The sequence below is a fragment of the Sorghum bicolor genome, chromosome 5 (assembly GCF_000003195.3).
Source record: "Sorghum bicolor cultivar BTx623 chromosome 5, Sorghum_bicolor_NCBIv3, whole genome shotgun sequence".
Lineage (NCBI taxonomy): Eukaryota > Viridiplantae > Streptophyta > Magnoliopsida > Poales > Poaceae > Sorghum > Sorghum bicolor.
The window spans coordinates 69,978,518-69,993,247 of NC_012874.2; the positions used below are offsets into that span (position 1 = coordinate 69,978,518).

Genomic DNA, 14,730 nt, shown 5'->3' on the forward strand with positions numbered 1-14,730 from the left:
ACACTAGGCAAAGTGACCAAATTTGGACACCTGGGAACAATGTTTGCCTAGTGTCATGGACATGTCACTCGACAAATATAAAAACATAAATTTAATATAAGTAATCTTTTATTCTTCATAGGTATTAAACAATAACTAATAGTTATTATACCTCCTAATATTCGAGCATGTGCGAGAGCATGGGTTGATGCATTAGTTAAATAAAGAAGTGATTCTTCCATCTTTTTTTATTTATTACATCTCATAATACCTTTTATGCTACTTATTATGCGATCCAAACTTATACAAGTTAGAACCGCACATGTTCGTATGTCAAGTGACGGTGCGGAGTTTAATTTGGTCCCAATACATATTGATACAGAAGACACGGCCATTATATCAATCTTCGAGCTGCAAATTGTTAACCTCATGAGCTGCAATTCGTTTAAATTACCACGCAATGAAGTAGACCTTCCCTCGCAAACGTACACGCGCAATTGCCAGTCAAACTAAAAGATATGACATTACAACTTTATTGTTTTTTCTTTTGCGATAGAAACATCACTTAAATCAAGATCTTCAGTGACTCAATGACTCTCTCCCTTTTGGAGAAGTACTCATGGTGAGCAGCCACAAAATCCTTGAACTTGATCTTCTTATACCGTGCTGGCCGCTTGTCATCTAACAGTTGAGCGATGGGCTCGATCTCTTTCTCAAAATCCGTAGTATAGAACATGGCCAGAGACATCCTCTCCTTCTCAGAGTTGGTCACCACCCTGTGCAGCGGGCCCTTGAAGATCCCGTTCGACATTATCTGCACCGGTCAAGTGTCGCACAACCAAATTAAAGAACTAAAAACTTTTTTAAAATTCTTCGTCATATCGAATTTTGCGACACTTGCATGTAGCATTAAATATAGATGAAAACAAAAACTAATTATACAGTTTGTCTGTAAATCGCGAGATGAATATTTTGAGTTTAGATAGTCCATAATTAGACAATATATTTCAAATAAAAACGAAAGTGCTACAGTACCCAAAATCAAAAATTTTTGGGAACTGAACAAAGGCCTAACTCATCAGAATCTGTTTGTACATAAACGACAACAAAGTGCAGAAATCGCAGAGGAGATGGCTGCCTACGTACCTCCAGCGAGACGCCGACGTTCACCAGCAAGGCCCGGCCATGGACGGGCGGGACGCAGTACCAGGTCCCGTCCCTGTGGAACTGCAGCCCGCCGACATGTTCGTCGGCGAGGAGCAGCGTCAGGACGCAGACGTCGTTGTGAGGGCTGACGCCGAGGACGAGGTCAGGCCTCGGGCAGGCAGGGTAGTAACTGAATCTAGCATGAGTGGAGCCCTTGTCGCCGAACTGGCCGAGGATGCCGTCGTCGTCGTCGAGCTCCAGGAGCCTGGCCATTGCCCGGAGGATCCCATCCTTGACTCGCCGGCAGCCCATCGTGTACTCGTGCAGAAGACCCCTGTTGATTGAACCAAGCCAATGAATCGGTTATATATGTTTCTGAAAATTCTTCCGTGTCATTGCAGAAATGGTTGATGCGCCGCATTACCTGAAAGTTTCCGGGTGTCCAGGCCAGCGATCGAGGTTCCTCTCGTCCTCCGGCTCAACCATGAGATGGAGCCTGTCGCACCAGTCCAGGATCTGATCCTGGGTTGTCACCGGGTCATTCCCGTACCCTTCTAACTGCCATTGTTTCCCTTCGATCAGGTTGCTGTACATCTGCTTCTCTTCGAGCGGCTTGCGGAAGAACTCGCGCGATGCAGCCATCAGAGCGTCCATCACAGACGTCGCGATCCCATGGTTGGTAACCTACCGAAAAGACAAAGTTTACTTTTTTACATTATTATTATCATTGTAACTACTTACTCCATCCATTCCAAATTATATTTCGTTTTATCTTTTTGACCCTATGTTTAATCATTCGTCTTAGGCTATGTTTAGATCCAATTTTTTTTTGAATTTTGACACTATAGCACTTTCAATTTTATTTAACAAACATTGTCCAATTATGAAGTAACTAGGCTTAAAAGATTTGTCTCGTGATTTACAGGCTAACTGTGCAATTAGTTTTTGTTTTCACCTATATTTAATACTCCATGCATGTACCGCAAGATTCGATGTGACGGGAAATCTTAAAAAAGTTTTGGTTTTGGGGGTGAGCTAAACAGGCCTTATTCAAAAAAATTTATGTAAATATAGTTAAATTTAAGTCATTGTTTTAAAAAACTTTTGTTAATAAAGCAAGCCACAGCAAAAGAAGTTATATTTAGTATAAATTCTTGGATAACACGAGTGGTCAAATATGAGGTCAGAAAAAAGTCTAAAGAACTATGATTTGGAACAGATTTAATAGTTGGTTGGAAGCTGAAGAACAAGACTAGAATGCTGACCAAGAAGAAGCCCCAGCTCAGCAGCGCGGAGCGCAGCTTGGAAGCCTCCTCATCGGCAGAGTCGTCGGTTGCCAACAGCCGTTGGAGATCAATGGTCGGTACAGGAACCGGCATCTCTACACCAGCGAGCTGGTCATGGCGCCTGTCCTGCTCGGGGATCAGGTACCGACTCGGCGGCTCTTGCACGGTGGCTGCCAGCTCCTGCACTAAGCTAGGCACCCTCCATGACTCGTCATCCGCTGCCAATGCCATTGGGATCCTTGGGAGCTAGCGTTTGGCCTGCTCTGTCCCTTTGTCTCTGTGTCTGCTTTATAATTTGCTCGAATGCCGTCTCAGTGAATCACTGTGTGTCAGTTGTGTAGTCTCTTGTCATATTGTAGCATTGAGGCTTTGTTTAATTCCGAAAATTTTTTGGTTTTCGGTACCATAGCACTTTTATTTTTATTTGGCTATTATTGTCCAATCATGGACTAACTAGACTCAAAAATTCATCTCGCGATTTACAGGTAAACTGTGCAATTAGTTTTTTATTTTCATCTATATTTAGTGCTTCATTTATGTGCCGTAAGATTCGATGTGACGGAGAATCTTGAAAAGTTTTTGTTTTTTTGGGTGAAGTAAACAAGACCTGATTCTGTTTCTTGATGCCGAGTCATTCACTTGAACTAGGCGACATGGAGCTGCAGATTTGGTAATGGCAAGTTGCCGTCGCCCTTGTCAGCATCGCCAGCATCAGCAAAAAGCGGGAGCGCGGTACCGAGCACCTCTTGCGTAGGAGTTGACTCTCATACCTAATTCATCATGAAGATTCTCTTTTGGAATGTAAGGCGAGTTGGTAAAGCTCATAGAAGGAAATTAGATGCTAATCATGTGAAGTAGGATGACCTGTATATAGTTGCTTACAAGAAACCATCAAACAAGACTTCTCTGATACATGAACAGTAGCTACTAATTACCTGAACAGTAGCTACTAATTACCATTGGCTTTAAAGGCCTAGAACGGCTGCCCCTCTTGCGCCCCCTCCCCCCTCAAGGCTGGCCCTGAACAGTCCAGTGCTCCAACATAGTTTGTGGGTGCTGGTCATCAGGGATGAAAATGATACAGATATTTTTCGACCGTATTTGAGAACGAATCTGTTTAGATGATTTTAAATCTGTCTATATTTTAGTTCGCATATCCAACATCTGATACCATATCCGTATCTGAATACTCAAATCACATATTTATGATGTCGATATCTAATCGTATCCTATCCGGCATGGCTAAAACTATTCGAATCCGAATACGACTAGATATATGAAACAAATATGATACCAATGATATTGGATTATCATAGGACTAAAAATTTCAGATATTGGATGGTGGATATTATGGCCCTGCGCAACATGAATTCTCTAGTGACTATATTTTGGAGTTGTCTAATATCTGTGCTGGTGAAGAGCTACCAATTCTAGTGAGGAAGATTTTAATCTCATCAAAGGCAACAGGGACAGAAACACATGTCAAGGTGACTCGAACCTGATAGAGCTCTTCAACAACTTCATTGGTCAATTTTATCTTAGAGAGATGTTCATCACTAGTCCCAGATTTACTTGGTCTAATAAAAATTGGACCCTAGACTCATCATGCTTGACATGATTCTGATGACAAAAAGTTGGGAAAGCAATTTTCCCACTTGCTTTGCTTGGTCTAGAGCTAGGGTGGGCTTAGACCATTGTCCTCTGATACTAAACTCTAGAGAACAGGGCTTCATTAGACCTTATTATTTCTCTTTTGATGATCAATGGTTATTCCACGAAGGTTTTGATGCTTCTGGTTCTCAATTGACATGGCATGGTTGCCTACGAAAGCTAAGACAATTTTTAAAGGGTTGGAACCTAAATTGGAAGGTGAGAAAAGAGAAATTAAGGAGAAACTAACCAAAGGGATCCATGGCTAGATGTAATTGCATAAACTAGACTTGTGTCTATGATGGAGTGGGAAGAAAGGATCTCCCTAGATGATGAAATGGATAAGATCCACAGAGAGTAGAAGGATTCCAGTGGTGCATGAGAGTGGAAGTATTCCAGCGAGGCCCCAGCCACGACTCAGAGTTGATGTGGTCGTTTGACTAGGGCCCTTCGTACGCGTACCGCGACAAGGCTTGGGGGTGGCTAAACTGCCCTCTTGAGCTGCCTCATCATCCATGGAGTTGAAGGCAACGGGAGTGCGGGGCAATGCAGAGGCACCCACTTGCGTCTAGTCGCTTGTGAGGTTCGAGAGGGGGTGTCAAAGAAACTCATGGTCACTCGTGTCCCCCTAACCCTTGCCTAGGCACATGGTTATAGGTAGGACGTCGCTCTTCGAAGGGCTCAGACAGTTGAGGTCATGGCTTATCCCCAACTTAAGCTAGGAGATATCTGCTTCTTCTCAGTGCACCCCAACCCCACTGTGTGTGGCTCACTGAGATTGAGACTTGAGAATCTTGACCTTTACCCTTTGTGTCCTCTGTGATCCTAGTGAAGGGAGAGGAGAGGGTAGGTTGGGTCACTTGCATGGCTGGTCGCCCATGCAGCGGCTCCCCAAGGGAAGCTTCACTATGATGTCGACATCTTTGCTTTTAGCATTTTTTGGCACCATATATTGCAATCGGGGGCGTTCCCAATTATTAAAGAAATTACTTTAATTTTGTAATCTCATTGCTCACAAGTTGTGCTCGGGGACTTTGTTCCCTCGTTGGGATGGGTTGTTTTGATAATGGCCTCGGTGGCCAAGATTGCTGCGCCCGTGCTACTAGTGGATAAGTTTGTTAGAACCCCAAGTTTACTATCGTTTTGTGACTTGGACATGTCCCCCAAAGATCATTGATGGAGTCTTTGTCGTCGATGTGGAAGCTCATGCAAGGCATAGTAGTCAATGTCGTCAGAGTCATACTACGGGCCGTTCCCCGACAGGATCATGAGGAAGTCGCGTAGTAAGGGGACATTGGTCCCTGCACGCTTGAGACGATGGCACTCCGTGGCGCATCACGGCTGATTGAGATACCAATTGCAGCATTTTTTCTGTTTTTTTGGTTTGTTTGTTGCAGGGATTGCCCTAGATCTCAGTAATTTTGCATATCATAGAAAACTTCTGGTTTTTATTTTTGTTTATCTCTTTTGTTCTCAATTTCTGATCTGATTTTCTAGTTATATTTTTCTTTGTTTAATTCTTTCATGTGGTTCTATTTGTTTTTCTGAAATCTGTATGGTTTGAAATCTAGTATGGCGGTGCGTGAGGTGGACGATGGTGTTAGATAATCTGAGAGTGAATTCAAGGTTTGTTTCACTCGAATTTTGTTTATAGTTTTTCATGTGTTTTGTCCTGTTTGATTACTCGTGTGACCATTAGGCTTCAATCACACAATCTTTTTTGGTTGTCTCATTTGTGTGATTTGTTGCGTTAAGTGTCCAAATATATAGGTCAAATCACTCGAGTTCCAAATAGACACATCCCTTCTCCCAATGACTATATAACAAAACTTCATTCAAAGCACTTCTTTGTGGAATAAAGGAACATAATTTTATTGTAAAGGAAGTAGGGCATGCGTCTTTTCTTGTACAACCACAAACACCTAGACGACACACCACAACATTCACACTTATCATACTGGAGTAGACTATGTGCCTGCGCTAGCTCGCTGTCGTCTATGGAAAGGTCACCTCCATGCATCGGAAGAAGCCCTAGCTCCTGGCCGTATGCAAAGCGCCGAGTCCAGAACCTCGATACATGCATGGTCACCTCCATTAATTAAAAAGATGGTGTGTGTGTGTGAAAGCTTATTTACTAATTACACGGATATGGAGTCGGCAAAGGTGAGCCCAGAACCTCGAGTGGCCTCCTCAACAACCTTATCCAGCCTGGCCGCCATGTCCGGCGTCATGTAGTTTTTCCAGTCACCGACCTTGCCCTTCCTGAAGAACGCGTCGTTGGTGACCCCGAGCACTGTCGTAGTCCCGTTCTTGTTCACGTCCATGCTCTTGAGGTTCTCCAAGCTGCAGAGCTCCACGATCTGATCCACCACCCCGCCGCCGCCGCCGGCCGTCTCCTCCTCCGCCGAGAACGGGCACCCCATGAACGCCGCGAGCTTCCTCAGGTTCCCTACCGGATCTCTCAGCATGTCCTCGTACCTGAGGAACAGCACCTCGTCGGGCCTCCTCTGGCTCTCACGCCAGAATTCCAGCGCGTGGAGCCAGTGTGGGCCGCCGGGGAACCGTCCCTCGCAGAAGAGCTCGAAAGCCTCCTCGAAACTCGTCGTCAGGCTTGCTGCTGCAGACTCCCGGCCGCCGCCGCCATCATCATCGCCACCGGCGGCAGCGGCGGCGGCGAACTTGGCTGCCGCCTTGACGCTGAAGGTCCAGTAGGAGACCAGCACGTCCTTGGGTTCCCGGCACACGTACACGATCCGGCACCCCCGGCCCCGGGAGGAGGAGCCGCCTCCTTGTCCTTCCCCCGCCGTGATGGCAGGGGGAAGCCATGACCAGGGCAAGTGCGTGGCGATCAGCCGTGGAGCTCCGGCGTCGTCGGCGTCGTCGTCGTCGGCGGCGGCGGCGTCGACGCCCTGGATCATCATGAGCTCCAGGAAGCTGACACAGTCGTGGGGGTTGCGGTGGCTGAACGGGTGCTGGCCGTCGGCGTTGGACGGTGGGTGCGTGCGGCGGTTGAGCGTCGCGAAGGCCAGGGCCTTGAGCCAGGTGGTGCCGGACTTGGGCAAGCTGGCGAGGAAGATGTCCGATGGGTTTGGCTCGAACTCGAAGCACGACGTGGTGCGAGCGGCAGCGGCTGCCATGCCCTTGAGCAAGAACTCGGCTTTCCAGAAGCCCCCGTACAGGCGATGGGGCACCGGGAACCGTGTCTCCAGGGGCAGCGAGTCGATGATCTCGGCTGCAGGTAGGTTGGCGTACAGGCTCCGGTGGTTGTTCTTCTTCTTCCTCGACTGGTCATGAGCTGCTGCTGCTCCGGCTTCCGATGCCACTGCAGTAACCACCGCCACTTCACCGCCGGCGCCGGGGACGACGGCTGCTGGCGCAGAGTAGCAAGTAGTAGTACTCATGCTGCTGCCTGCTGGTGTGTTTCGTATCGTATGTAGGTGCCTATAAGAGTTTACATGCATGCATCAAAACTAAGGATCCCTCAATGTATGCATGACAGTTCAAAGAAGGCAACAAGGAAGAATTGCTTGCATTTGCATGCCAAAACTCACCCCAATGTCGTCGATGATCTCTCTTCGAGTTCCTTCCTCCTCTCCTGTACGTTCATGTACTTTGTGCGAGGCACTGTAAACGTACGTCCTCGATCTATTAGACTGGTTTATATAACCGTATGAGCATTATAACTCCAACTTGGTCAGTGTTTTATAAGTTAAATGACAACTAAATTGCTTAACCGGCCCTTTATAATTATTTATACGTACGCTCAGCGCTTTGTCAATCATTTCAACTGATGACGCACCTAATGCCACGCACTGGATATGACTAGCTTGGACTACCACGTAGTCTTATTGGTTACTGACATTGGTCTTGACTGATACAATAATTAAATATTACAAGAATAGCTAGCCCGCCTGCATTGCAGGAGGACTTTGTTTGAAATAAATAAATTTGTTGTATTATTGCTTGCATGATATAGACTGTCAAAACCGGACAAGCTAGTGGAAGAATTAATCTACTCACTCCATTGCAAATTCTAAGGCGTTTTGGCTTTTCTAGATACGGGTAGCTTTTGATATGCACTTAGATATAAACTATGTCTAAATACACAATAAAAATAATATATCTAGAAAAGCTAAAATGACTTATAATTTAAAAGGGAGGGAATAATGAAAAAAGGTAATCCGATATTAGATCAAACATAGGATGATGTGATGGCCAAGCAAGTATTATGGCGTGAATATGTTTTGCACTCCCTCCGTCCACGAAAGAACTAATTTCTAGAATCCGTGCCAGTCAAATTTTTTAAAGTTTGACTAACTTTATACAAAAGAGTATCAACATCTATGACATAAATGCGCATCATAACAGGCGGAAGAAATAGCTCAACTCAGCCAACACTTTCCAGACATGCTCAGGGACATACCCACGGACCATTGTAGGGAGAAGCCGCTCAATCCATACATGGTAGTCATGACTCTTCATCCCGTTGACTCGCAAAGTGGTTAAGTTCACTCCTCTGCTCAAATTAGCGGCATAGCCATCTGGAAACATCAAGTTCTTGATCCATTCAAGCACTTCCCTTCTCGCATCTATTTTTAAGACGAAATCCACCTTAGGCTTTTTCCACTTCTTGTTTTGACCACTAGGAGGTTGCATCTCTTGTTTATTTCTATCGCATAACGTCGACAAGTCCACTCTAGCCTTAACATTGTCCTTTGATTTCTCTGTGTTCATAAGAGTGCCCCAAAGGGCCTCGGCAATATTCTTTTCAGTGTGCATTACATCAATGTTATGCGGCAAAAGAAGGTCATCAAAATAGGGCAGCCTGGTCAACCTGGACTTATGAGTCCACATATGTTGCACACCATAACCCACAAAACCACCTCCTTTGGCATTTAGTATAGGTGTGACACATGATAGGTTAAATTAAAAATATTATTTTTTTGGACAGAATTGGAGGGGCCAAAGAGCCCCTACATGACTGAAATATTAATTTAACTTAGTAAAAATGATAGGGCACTTATTAGTGCGCTACTACATAAAGTTTAATTGTTGCCGGTTGTGAGATAAAACAGTGATGATACATTATGCATCTTATGAGACATGGGTTGCGACACATGGATAGCTTGCATGTTAAGATAGAATGATAATAGAAATTAAGATAACTTTATAAGATATATAGGCTAGGGAGGATGGATGACACCATTAGACCTTAACAACAAAAAGAATAATTACATCTCCCCTGCTTATCAAAAGACAGAGCATGGTTAATTAGAATGCTTTGTATGTGAAAGAGATACGAATATGCGTTAAGAGCAGGTATAATGATCGATATGCACGAAACGACATAGCAGAGGATAGTGACGCACGGCGGCACGGGCTAGATATTCGTACTTCTGCTTGTAGGAGATTCTTCATAGCTCAAATTTGTCTTTTCTGTTGTCTATTCTTCTTCTTCATAGCTCAAATTTGTCCAGACGTGAGATTAAGTATTAACCATGTGATGTGACCAGAAATCTGTTGTCGTCTATTCCATCCGTTTCGGGTTAGTACACTACTACACTGTACATGTCTATTACCGAACGAGGTACGTACGTACTATACTTGGAAAAAACCTCCTTGAAAAAAAAATAGGAAATATCAGAAGTAGCAAAAAGAAAATGTGTCCGTTCATTATTAGTGACTAACTACATGTTAAAGGCACATCAGGGGAGTTATTCACCACCACACAGGCGTTTAAATAAAAATAAAAAAACAGATGAAGCCTGGAAATGAGAAATCTAATAAAGGAGATGTGGAAATGGTTTTGAAGATCGAGCAGGTGTATATTGATGCACAAAGGAGCATCGATACCGATCTGCTTGGTCGGAGATTCTTCCTAGCTGAAATTTTGTCCTCCGATCTGTGCGTACAGTACATACGTGTATAGCTAGTTGAGAGCGACATAAGTAGTATTTTGTTTTTATGAAATGCACTTAGTGGGGATTGATGTAGTGGATGATCATGCAACTGCACGGCACTGCCAATAGCTCACTACGTGCACGACTACACCGAGTCGCTTCCGCTGTACTTGTGCCTTAAGTGGTAATCTCGTGATCTATAACTAGCAGTGTTTATGAGGTCAAATTTTGTTTTCTGGCTAGCGTAGCGTCCTCATAACCCATCACCGTGGATCCCTCCGCTCTCTCCATAGCCTCTTCAGCCACTCGCGCCGCATGTCTCCATCCCTAAGTTTCTCACCTCCCTCCTAAAGTTGTCCACCTCCCTCCCTCGTCTCTCTCTCACATGGAAATGGTGGCATGGCTCCATCTCTCCCTCACCCACTCTTTCTCATGCGGCATCAGGGGCTCCTATGGCGGCGGGCCTCCTGCAATGGCTGCTAGAGGCCGCACGAAGCACAGGCGACGACCCCCCACTAGATCCGACATCGGTGGGTGGAGGAGCAGCAGTAGCGGTCCCACATTTGGTGCCACCTCCTCCTCTAGGCCAGATCCAAGCAGCGACGGCTTCTTTGGTGGTGCACCACAGCCTCGCTCCTCGGCAACTGACCGGCCTGGTCCAGGAGAGCAGCACAGGGATGGGGCCTCCTCCCTAGCTAGATCCGGTGGCGATGTTGTGCGGGGACGCCGGATTTGGCAGTGGCTCGGTGCGGGTATGCCAAATCCGCAGGGATGTGGCAGCGGTGGGGCTGCGCGGAGCAGACGAGCTCGCCGATGTGCTCCGAAATGGGCTTGCCTATGGGCTTTGGGCTTTTTTTGTTTTTTAATTCATTAACCATAGAGAACATTTTGAAGGCAGCCGCCTAGTTAATCGATTAACCAAGAAGTTTTTGTAACCACCTTGGTTAAGGCCACGATTAACCGTGACCTTTTGGTCGAGGCGGTTGCAAAAACTGCCTTGGTTAAGCATCTTTGCCTTCAACGGTTTAAATTTCTATAGTAGTGGAAATGACTTTGGAGGAAAGATGAAGCCCTGTCGTAGCTATAGCTGATGACAGTTTTGCCAATATGGTTTTGAGGGGGGTCGAAACCTACAAATAAGCTTATGCAGCGTGCTCCCTAGAAGTGCAATCTATCTATTTTTCTTCAAGGTTTTAAATCTTGGACTAGTAGCATAAGCGGCACTCTTAAGACGTCTGTCTCTATAAATAGTCATGACAAAAACTGTAGATATCTACACGTTCCATAATTTTTTATTGTCAAGTTTTACAGTTAAATTTATTTAGAGTCCCATTTTTTAGTTCTCAGATTTTTAGAATTGAATTATAAATAATCTTGAATGTTGACGTGGTCTATATATAGTAAACACTTTATTTGAAGCTGTTTAGAACCACATATATTCATTTGAAGTTCTTAGGTTTTGAAGTTTACTACATATACAATTTATTTTTAAAAAATAATTGATAGTCAACTGTAATACCCTTGAATCTAAGTGATCCCGGCCCATCCTGTTACGTACACAAGAAAGAATACGAGCAGAGCTAGCAGTGTGTGCAACGGCTGCTTGCTCATCCAATTGGAAAATAAATTAAACATGAACATTCAAAATTTCCCAAAATCCAAATAGCAAACTTCATGCGGTTTTCCATTTTATGATAAATATTACACATAATATTACTGTGCCCCTCACTCTAGCTAGCATAGCAGGTCTGCAGACTCCTCCAGCATGCAGCAGTACGTCTCAGAACTTCTTGATGAATTGGTAGATGTGCTCCGTCACCTCCTCCGCCTTCTCGAGGTGGACGTAGTGCCCAGCGCCGGCGATCACCGCCACCTCCTCCAGCCCCGGCACGTCGCGCTTGAGCCCGCCCTTGTGTATGTACTCCTTCACCCGGTGGTACGACATGGCATCCTCCCCTGCGATGTACTTGGTCGGCACGGTCACCTTCGCCCCTGTCCATGGCGCCGTCAGCTCCCAGTTGCTACACCACACCGGCCAAGATTATATATATTAGTCCACTTCCACTCTGAGATTATTAATCAGCGAAAAGGTTGATTTGCTTGGATCCTGAATTCATTTGCTCTTACAGGTCGAGGCAGCGGAAGGAGTTCATGGCGCCGGCGAACCCTGTCTCGTCGAACTTGGCGGCGAGGAGGTGGACGAACTCCTCCGTGAGCCACGGCGGCAGCGGAATGTCCTGGTCCGGCGGCCCCCACCACTCCGGCGACAGTGAGATGGCGCCCAGCTCGCGGGTGGTGAGGAGCTTCCTGAAGATGAACCTGGTGTCCATCACAGCGAACTCGGCCTCCATGGCGCCGGGCTCCTGCAGCCGCAGCAGGTAGTACCCGTCGCCGAAGAGCCGCCGGAACGCCTGGAGCGGGCGCACGCCGGGGTTGCGCGGCATGAAGGCGGAGCTCATGTTGACGAGCGCGCGCACCCGGTCGGGGCGCACCGTGGCGAGGTGCCACGCCAGGACGGCGCCCGTGCCCTGGCCGACCACGAACGCGCGCGGCAGGGAGAGCGCGTCGAGGACGCCCACCACGTCGCCGACGAGGTGGAAGATGGTGTAGGAGGACGGCGACGGCGGGGACGACGAGTCGCCGTAGCCTCGGAGGTCCGGGGCCACGCAGCGGTAGCCCCGCGACGAGAGGGACAGCAGCGGGTGCTGCCACGAGTGCCAGAGCTCCAGGAAGCCGTGCAGGAAGAGCACCGTGCCGCCTGTGGAGCCGCCGTCGCCGGCCTCGGCTACGTGGATCTTGATGCCGTTCACCTCCAGCGTCCGGTGGGTTACGCCCTTCGACGCCGTCGCCGTCGCCATCTCTCGATCTATCTCTGCTGCTTCAATGCCTCTCTCTCTCGTGAGAGTTTCGTGTCACCCTGTCAGTCTCTAGTGAAGTACTTACAAACTCTAGCAATATGCTTCGCTTTGGCTGGCCTGGTAGCAGTGGATGCTGCAAGGGCATCTTCGATATTAAATCTAAAATCATGGAGCAGTATCATCACTAGAAGTCTGAACAACACAACAACGATGCATTGGCCGTGCGGTCCACTGCATAAGTATATTCACTGAAGGAAACTGAAATTACGGACAACAAAACAGACAAAACCCACCGGGAAATGTTTTCTTGGACCTCCCGATGGGCAAATACTGTAACGAATAGCTTGACAGAGAAATAAATTTGCCCATCGGTTTCGTGACAAACTATTCTTGTCGATATTTCATTGTCTGATGGTTACCAAGGCGTTATGTTTAGCAAACTGTCAGCGTTGGTGAGGTACCGGTTGAAGCTGGCCCCCGGAGATCCATCTCTCCTTCCACTACAGCCAGATGCTCTTGGGCATGAGCCTCACGAGACGGCAGAGGTGTAGTGCTATATCCTACCGGGACGTCGTCGTCATCCCCCACCTTTTTTTAAACCCTCTTCCCATTTCCCAAATGTCTAGTTTTCCAAAAAGAGAGAAAAAAATGACTCTTCAAACCTAAAAGAGAATGCAGGAAAACGACTAAGTTAACAATGTTGAGCTATTCCTCGAACTTATGTTGTCTAGAAGCACTTTTAAGTTAGTACTGTTAAGTTTATCGTGAAAGTTATGCTTTTTAATTCTGTTTTATAAGTTATGAGGACATACTTCTTAAAAAAATAAAAAATATATTTAAGGACGGGTGATCTAGCAAAAGAAAGTAAAAAAAGAATCGAATACCTTAAAAGAAAAAAAGAAATGATTCCCTGTTCTATCCAGAAATAGAAAGTAACATATGCACTACCCCGAAAAAGAAAGAGAATAGCTGTCGGAAATTGACCGTTGCTTTCATTTCCACTTAACGTTCGTAGAATAGTGGCGCCAGAGCAGAAGCCCGATGGAGGTGGCACGATGTGGTGAGGCGCTGTTGAGTGGGTTAGGACGTTCCAGGTGAAGCAGGATGGGCGGCGAGTGTAGTCGAGGTGGAGCAGATGTATTTAAACTCAACTGCAAGGATGACCGTTCATTTTCTTCCGCATTTGCTATGGTAGACGAATTGATGGGACAACAATTTTTGTGCTTGTTCAGAGGAACTATGACTCCAAAGAAAGCATGTTCAGTTGCTGTGCAAGCAGGAATGGTGGCTTCAAAGAAAGTGGGTGACGTGGCTTGAGGAGATGCTAGAGAAGTAATTTAGTGGCGTTCTCGTATAAGGAGATAGAAGATACCCTGAATGCCAGTAATAGCTGGGCCAGGGCATCAGATTTTAGCTTGATAGAGATTGGGCTTTTCCTTGACCCAACCGAGTAAATGGAGTAAATGGTTATATCTGCTCCATTGTCTATTGATTTGAACAAAAGATGGTATATATCTCTTTATGTATCCTCTTTCATGCACACACAAAACAACGAAAGTTATAAACTGTTTTGATTTATACAAAGCTGAATCATTAAAATTCTGGGTGTAGACATTGTTGGCAATACACAGGAGCATGGAAGTCATGACATAAACACGCACCATTGATGATTCACTCATACAATTCAAAAGTACACTCACACAGATGCTTCCATTTCAACCCACGTTTGTTCCTCGCACAAGAAACCATAGATAATATTGGCTTATTTATAGCCCATTGTTCATGAATTGAATGTTCTTACGCCTCATCAATGTCCCAATCTATACTAACTACCTTGTTTATAGTTTAACTTCATAGAATATGCTAGTGGCTTTATGTTCTAAATTCAAACTTAGTTGAGCAATTGGAGGA

At 45.9% G+C, this 14,730-nt stretch overlaps 3 protein-coding genes across 3 annotated transcripts; all 3 read right to left on the minus strand.

Moving 5' to 3' along the window:
* LOC8070223 (protein SRG1) lies at positions 417–2,642 on the minus strand. Its single transcript, XM_002451208.2, has 4 exons — positions 2,391–2,642; positions 1,550–1,809; positions 1,126–1,459; positions 417–793 (listed from the first exon to the last, which is right to left on the minus strand). Exons 1-4 carry the CDS (start codon positions 2,640–2,642, stop codon positions 545–547), a joined length of 1,095 nt encoding a protein of 364 aa, XP_002451253.2. The 3' UTR covers positions 417–544.
* On the minus strand, positions 5,995–7,467 carry LOC8082098 (cytosolic sulfotransferase 5). Its single transcript, XM_021462197.1, has one exon. It carries the CDS (start codon positions 7,460–7,462, stop codon positions 6,200–6,202), a length of 1,263 nt encoding a protein of 420 aa, XP_021317872.1. The 5' UTR covers positions 7,463–7,467; the 3' UTR covers positions 5,995–6,199.
* On the minus strand, positions 11,618–14,257 carry LOC8082099 (epoxide hydrolase A). Its single transcript, XM_002451210.2, has 2 exons — positions 12,089–14,257; positions 11,618–11,982 (listed from the first exon to the last, which is right to left on the minus strand). The coding sequence occupies exons 1-2, from the start codon at positions 12,817–12,819 to the stop codon at positions 11,742–11,744; spliced, it is 972 nt and encodes a 323-aa protein (XP_002451255.1). The 5' UTR covers positions 12,820–14,257; the 3' UTR covers positions 11,618–11,741.

Excerpts from the sequence above, each read along its gene's own strand:
- LOC8070223 (XM_002451208.2), bottom strand. The coding sequence starts at position 2,642 with ATGGCATTGGCAGCGGATGACGAGTCATGGAGGGTGCCTAGCTTAGTG. Across the intron at positions 1,810-2,390 it reads TGAGCTGGGGCTTCTTCTTG|GTTACCAACCATGGGATCGC; the intron begins GTCAGCATTCTA and ends TCTTTTCGGTAG. Across the intron at positions 794-1,125 it reads ACGTCGGCGTCTCGCTGGAG|ATAATGTCGAACGGGATCTT; the intron begins GTACGTAGGCAG and ends TGACCGGTGCAG.
- LOC8082098 (XM_021462197.1), bottom strand. The coding sequence starts at position 7,462 with ATGAGTACTACTACTTGCTACTCTGCGCCAGCAGCCGTCGTCCCCGGC.
- LOC8082099 (XM_002451210.2), bottom strand. The coding sequence starts at position 12,819 with ATGGCGACGGCGACGGCGTCGAAGGGCGTAACCCACCGGACGCTGGAG. Across the intron at positions 11,983-12,088 it reads TCCTTCCGCTGCCTCGACCT|CAACTGGGAGCTGACGGCGC; the intron begins GTAAGAGCAAAT and ends GGTGTGGTGTAG.